The sequence below is a fragment of the Theobroma umbraticum genome, unplaced genomic scaffold (genome assembly GCF_002168275.2).
Source record: "Theobroma umbraticum cultivar Fairchild unplaced genomic scaffold, ASM216827v3 scaffold_20.0, whole genome shotgun sequence".
Lineage (NCBI taxonomy): Eukaryota > Viridiplantae > Streptophyta > Magnoliopsida > Malvales > Malvaceae > Theobroma > Theobroma umbraticum.
In genome coordinates, this window is record NW_018397266.1 from 3,243,743 (window position 1) to 3,250,674 (window position 6,932).

At 33.2% G+C, this 6,932-nt stretch overlaps 1 protein-coding gene across 12 annotated transcripts; it reads left to right on the forward strand.

Moving 5' to 3' along the window:
• Positions 1-434: 434 nt before the first annotated feature.
• QPT (quinolinate phoshoribosyltransferase) lies at positions 435-5,220 on the forward strand. Of its 12 annotated transcripts, none has more exons than XM_021437829.2 (11): positions 435-576; positions 837-949; positions 1,028-1,170; positions 1,394-1,530; positions 1,627-1,690; positions 1,762-1,844; positions 2,445-2,528; positions 2,618-2,770; positions 3,093-3,269; positions 3,692-3,759; positions 4,751-5,220. In XM_021437829.2, exons 2-11 carry the CDS (start codon positions 900-902, stop codon positions 4,845-4,847), a joined length of 1,056 nt encoding a protein of 351 aa, XP_021293504.1. In that variant the 5' UTR covers positions 435-576; positions 837-899; the 3' UTR covers positions 4,848-5,220. The 12 variants fall into 12 exon arrangements, with proteins under 12 accessions (XP_021293504.1, XP_021293499.1, XP_021293505.1 ...); XM_021437824.2 differs by having other exon boundaries at positions 1,022-1,170; positions 4,751-5,218; XM_021437830.2 differs by having other exon boundaries at positions 461-571.
• The last annotated feature ends 1,712 nt before the right edge of the window (positions 5,221-6,932 follow it).

Consider the following 6,932-nt stretch of genomic DNA (forward strand, 5'->3'; position numbering starts at 1 on the left):
CAATCCATCTAATTATGAATTAATTTTTAAATTTGAGTAACTTGGTATCTAAAATAATACAAATTTAGATTCAAAATAAATAAAAATTTATTACATTTTAAACCTGAAATAATCCAAACCTATAACAACCTAAATCTGAAATGAAATAGAGCAACAGTAATCTAATTTAATTAGTTCCAAGTACTAAATTCGTTAGACCATGCACTTTTCCTTTTCATTTTCTAATAGATATCCACTTCCTAGGCAAAATATCGATAATACAAAAAAAATGTAAAATAAAAAATCAGTTCGACTATAAAATATTAAATCTTTACTTATAAAATATGAATTATTTATGCATAATAACACCATTAATTTTATGGATTTTAACTCCCTTTATTATTATTTTTATTTCGTACTTTTTAACCTTTTATCACCATTTTCACGTATAAGGTATATCATCTAGCACGTTTCAATAAAAAAAAAATTGAAACTGACGGCCTTAAACGAATGTGGGGAAAGATATATGTGTAACAGGTTTATCTTTTAGGTATTGAAAGGAAGGATATTGGGTATCCCATTAATCAATCAGGTAAGGTACGGAAATCTTCAATCCACCAATCTTGTTTACATTTCACTTATTTTCCCTTTTTTTCTGAATTTTTTTTGGCTCTAAGATGATATTTATGTCTAAAACCCTGCTGGGTGATCTTCAATAAAAAAAGAAAGAAAAGAAAACTTACTGAGTGGCCTTTAGGAACATAAAATTTTGATTTTTAATGTTGTTTCATTAAATATAGCGATTTCCCATATAGTTTTCTGATGCTTCTGGGCTGTTACTGGGAGGTAACTGTTAGTAGGTGACAGTAGAAAGCTCACTAGACTGTAAGACCTTAACACACAAGGAGTCCAAGCCTGGAATGTTTTCTATTTCCTCTACGGTTTTGCCTCGTTGGTGCACAACTTCAAGGTACTTTGTTGAATTATAGAATACCCTCTTGTTTAGCAGTTGGTTGAGCCTGATTTTTTTGTTTGTCCGAAGCTGTAGGCATATTGTTAGAATGGCTGCTGCTCACACTACAATTGCTGGATTATCATTCGAAGCTGTGGCAATAAAGCCTCCTTCACACCCTACATATGATTTAAAGGGCATCATTAAGCTTGCCCTTGCTGAAGATGCTGGTGGTCGAGGTTTGATTCTCATTTTAATTTCCAATATTCATCCTTGCTTTTATGGCATCTCCATTTCAGTGTTTTATATCCCGTAATCTTTGCTTTACTAAGTTGATAAAGATCTTTAATGATTTTTATGAAAACATTAAGCTAAAGGTTTTGCTGCAGGGTGAGCAAATATTCAGTTATAATTTTGTAAATATCTTCTGCATTCAAGTTATGGAACATTTGGGTTCAATAGCAGGAGATGTGACTTGTATGGCCACCATTCCATTTGACATGGAAGTTGAAGCCCATTTTCTGGCTAAGGAGGATGGTATCATTGCTGGAATTGCGCTTGCAGAGATGGTTTTTCTAGAGGTTGATCCTTCTTTGAAGGTATAGAGACACCGTGCTCTGTGTCTTTTGTTTATCCATGTGGTTAGCGTGCTTGGACCACAAACTTCCTCCTTTTGATGTACATTCTGATATCAGGTGGAGTGGTCTCGAAAGGATGGAGATTATGTCCAGAAGGGGCTGCAGTTTGGAAAAGTTTATGGTAAGACAAAATGGGGCTTCTTAGTTTTGTATAAGAAGGTCCTACTAAAATCATATGCTCTCTCCATATAGGAAGGGCACATAGCATTGTTGTAGCTGAAAGAATAGCTCTGAACTTTATGCAGCGGATGAGTGGTATAGCGACACTAACTAAGGTGCTTCTATTTCCTTGAGTTTTATAAATAAAGTAAAAAATGTTTTCTCATAATCGTAGCTAAGTATCTTTATTTTAATCAAGCAAATCTTAGTTGCATTTATAGAGCAGATAATAGGGATGGTTGTAGGAAAACACGAAATGCATCTTTTTTATTTTAGATTGTTGTGGATTGGAATTGCAAAACAATAGGCTGATGAGTACAAATTGTATTTGACCAAAAACATAACTGTTTGGATTGTTAGTGTTGTTAATTCCTACATTCTTCGAGAAGTTTGAAGTTTGTTGTTACTGATTATTATATGGCCTTGTTTTTCCACCTATATATGTGATCAAAACAGAGCCAATTTTCAATTTTTGATGGACTAATACTTGTAAATTGCAAATTACGTCGTGTATGCACAGTAAATATATTGAAGAAACAAGACATGCAATGCATTTCATAATTGTTTTAACCTATAAATTCAGTTATGAAATCCATATTAGGCAATCATGCATGGTAAATATAATAAAGAAACAAGACACCTAGCAAAATCTTATCAGTGCAATAGCTTTGTAATGTGCACAAAAGACCGTTTTAGAATGTTAATTTTTCTTGCAGGCAATGGCTGATGCTGCACACCCTGCATACATCTTAGAGACAAGAAAAACTGCTCCAGGCTTACGTTTGGTGGACAAGTGGGCGGTGTAGATCACTTCCCTGATTTTTCTCTATAGTTGTTTGTTCTTTCTCTTACACCCTTGGTTGATATTGTTGAAATTTGCTTCTTGTAGGTTCTAATTGGTGGAGGAAGGAATCATAGACTGGGTTTATTTGATATGGTGTTGATAAAGGATAATCATATATCAATAGCTGGAGGAATCAGGAATGCCCTTAGATCTGTTGACGAGTATTTAGAGCAAGAAAATCTTCAAATGGAGGTTGAGGTAAATTTTTCAGATTTTAAAATCTATAGCTAATTAAGTAGTTTGTGCCACGGATTAGTTAACAGAGTTGGTTGCAAATCTATAAATATTAACGTGGTAGATTATGTATCCTACAACTTGATTCAACCCTTCATTTTGAAGTATAAATCATTGCTGAAAAACATGTTTAACTTGAATTTTGTAATTTTAATATCTTGCTTTTTAATTAACAATGCTTCAGAGTGGTTTTCTCTCTCTGCGTGTCCTGTTGTGCAAATGAATCAATCAGTGGGTGCATTGTGGCAACTGTAACTGATACGTTAACAATGTTGTCTTTTTCAAGGTTGAGACCCGGACTCATGAGGAAGTAAAGGAGGTATTGCAGTATGCATCTCAAACGAAGACTTCCTTGACCCGGATAATGTTGGATAATATGGTTGCACCTCTTCCAAATGGTGATGTTGATGTGTCTATGCTTAAAGAAGCTGTGGAGCTAATAAATGGGAAATTTGAGACAGAGGTACCTCATGATTTTATCATGTAACTCTTCTGTTCATTTATTTAGTGCCTACAGACTTTGCAATACTGTTGATGGCTGCTGTCCTGTAGTAAATTATTCCTGCTGAAGTGATGTGTTTGTTCTTTATTTTACTTTATTTGAGGGTCATGGAGGGGTTGTGATACAATGGTTTGCCCTATTTGCCTGGCTTTTTGGTATTCAAATATGTGCAAATGAATAAAATTATACAAGATTTGTGTGGAGCTGCTTGATTTTTTGAACAATTTCTAAAATGTAATCCATTGTGGTGACTTGCCTTGACATTCTTGCTCATGTAGCTATCAAGTGCCATCTATGGTTTTACCTGATGACGTCTATTTTAATTGCCTCACTGTGCACTTTTCTGAGGCTTAGAACTGACACATGAATTTCCATTGTGATAGGCATCTGGCAATGTTACTCTTGAAACCGTACATAAAATTGGACAAACTGGAGTTACCTACATATCCAGGTAAGGCAGTGCAACTTTTTTCCTGTGATTTATGTTGTTTAATTAAACAGAAAAGTTATAAGTTACCTCAACTTTATCTGAACTATGGAGGTATTTTATCAAAGAAAAATCTTATCATCCATTTAGGGATATTTTTGCTTCTGAAGTTAGTTCTAGTGGTATTTAAAGTTGTTGGAATTCAATCTAAAAATTTAAGATGTGTCACATGCCGAGAAATATATATAAACATCAATATCATAAGATTTAACAAGTGCACTCAAGTGAGAATGGCCCCTACTGCTTGTGGATAGGATATGCCACTGCTTTCTTTGGCACCATACGGGAGCCATGTCTCTTCAGGCAGGCACAGAGGTTGAGAATTACATGCCACACAATGGTCTCTGTGGTTTTCAGTGCTCAAATCAAGGTTTTTTAGTTGTCTTTAGTAAAAAGTGCTATTCTTGCCTTGTAAGAATTTAGTTTTCTGTGTGCTTTGCTATATTATGAATTTGTTCTGCATACATTGCTTCATTAACATTTTTTAAATGTGATAAAAGTATAAAAAACTGAAACATTTGCCCATGGGTATTCTCTTTTAAGTTAAAAACAAAATCAGGCCTTTAACTGAAAACCAGTTATGCACCTGCATGCATTTGCAGGTTCTTTTTCTTGATAATTGTATTTTTTTGGGAAATTGTTTCAGTAAAAAATAGAAATTAGTTGAAGGTATCACTGACATCAGCTAATGTTTGTGGGATGTGTGCATGATGCATTTGGGTATAGTGAAGGATAAAATGCATTGGTGCCTAATTAATCTCTTTGAATCATTATAAATTAATCATTTCATTCAAAGTTCTTTAAAATGCACATGATACTCTTTCATGGATGACTAATTTTTTGGCATTTAGATGGATCTGTTTATTTTAATGGAACTATTTAACAGTAAGTTATCATTGCAGCAATTTAAAATTCGTGGTATGATTAACTGTTTCTGATGTTTGGATGTTTACAGTGGTGCACTTACGCATTCTGTGAAAGCACTTGATATATCCCTCAAAATTGATACTGAGTTGGCTCTGGAAGTTGGAAGGCGAACAAAACGGGCATGATCATTTATATTTCCGTTGTTATTGAGCAATAAGAAAACTCTTTCCCAGAAGTTATAAAGACAGAAAGAGCATGTTTGTTCTTTCCATGCTCTAATAGTGGTTTACAGAATTGGCAGACAATAAATTACTGTTTTATAAAAGATATGAGGATAATTATATGCATTGACAAAATTCTAGCTCTTTTGGAATTTATACTGCTGACAATCTGGCTGTCTTGGAATTTCTGCAACCTGATTGTGAAGGTCCTTGTCAAGAGAAATGAATAGGTCCTTGGGGATGAATTCACTGTGTTATATGTGCATTTATGTTTGGAGTTATTCATCCAACCATTCATTATCATTTAAAGGGATGTGAAAGGCATTTTGGATTTTTGCAGAGCTTTAGTAAACTGCCCATACGTGTTGAAATTGGGTGCAAGTGAGTCCATGAATATCTGTTATGCATTCTTCGTTTCCAGGAAACAATGACTCTTCATTGACTGGGACTTTTTTGCTGTCAATTGTGATCAAGAAATATTATATTCTATCTTCTTATTTTTAATTCCTTGGTGCTACTTGTGGGATCCAGGTTTTGCAATAGGTAATAATTGGTCTGTTGTTTGATTCTGTAAGGTAGCTTGGTCTTTGTATTCATTCATGAATTGGATTTTTCTCGTAGAATTCAATTCATTTCTAGATTTTGGGGGTTTGGTCATTGGCGACGTCAGTGTCAGTGAAGAATAGCTTGAACTGTGGTTTAATTTGGTTGAAAACTTTGACCATACCATGAGTAAAAGAACAACAAAATGTGATTTTAGCTTTTTAAGTTAGAAAATTTCATTTGGTGCATAATGTCTTGGGGCCGAAGTCAGGCATTGTATCTGATGATGACATTGCACTTTCGGGGAGTTTTCTAACCTTAACCACAGATTTAAGCTTTGCTTCACCATTAGTGGGCATTGTGGGTGGGATGCCATAGGACTTGCATCATGCCAAGCATATCTCATCAAACACTAAAGTTAAAATGCATACTCTGGGGAAGGACCAAAAACAAAGAATTGCGTTTCTGATAGAAAACAATGACCTAATGTCAATATTTTCTATTTCTACAAATTTATCTCTTTCCTCTTTCTAAATACATGGCTACTTTCCATATCATTCCACTTGTACAGTCAAAGGAGCAGCAACCTACTATTCCATTTCAAAGTTTGTTTTGATTTGCATTTAATTTCAAAATTTCAGAAACATCAAATTTAATTTCTTAATTTTAGATTCTAATCTTTAAATCCAAGGTCAAGTCTCATCGAATATAAATTCTGTTTAAGTTTAAGTTGATTTGTTCAATCTATTTTTTTGAGCTTTTTTTAAGCAAAGAGAGAAAATCGAACTCAATTTTTTTAGCAGAGAATACGCATATTAATTAATTAAGCAAAATGTTGAGATATAGACCATTCAAATTTCAATGGATAAAATATATTCATTCTTCTAAGTTTTGATTAAAATTACATTAAAATTTATTAATTTTTAAATAAATATTTCGTCTCAAAAAAATATTTTTTATTGAACACATAGGTTCAATTATTAGTATTTTCAACAGTTTTATAACGTGACAAAAATAAAAAAATAATTTTATTTTTAATTAATTTTAAAATTATAATTTAATTTTATTAATTAAAAAAAAAAAAAAAAAAGACTCCCCATCTGACGAGCTCCTCCCTTGGGAGCACCGATCTAGTGCTCCCCTCCTTTAGGGAGCATCAATCTCTTGGCCGTTGCTCCCTTTCTTGGAGAGCTAGTTAGTGCTCTTTATTTTTTTTATTTTTTTAAATTTATTAAAAAAATATTTTAATGCTTTATAATTTTTATTAATGATATTTATATTTTTGAGGTGCAGTGTTTATTTTAAAAATTAATTAATATATTTAAAATTTTAATTAAAAATTAGAAGAATAGAAGTATTTTACCCAATTTTAATAGAATTCTTCTATGTTCATGAAGCCACTATGTTCATCTGGATGCAAGGAATAAATGACATGTGAAGACGGTAAACAGGGCCATGCCAGTTGTTTGGGTTGAAGAGGCACAAGACACCCAACAAAGCAGAAAG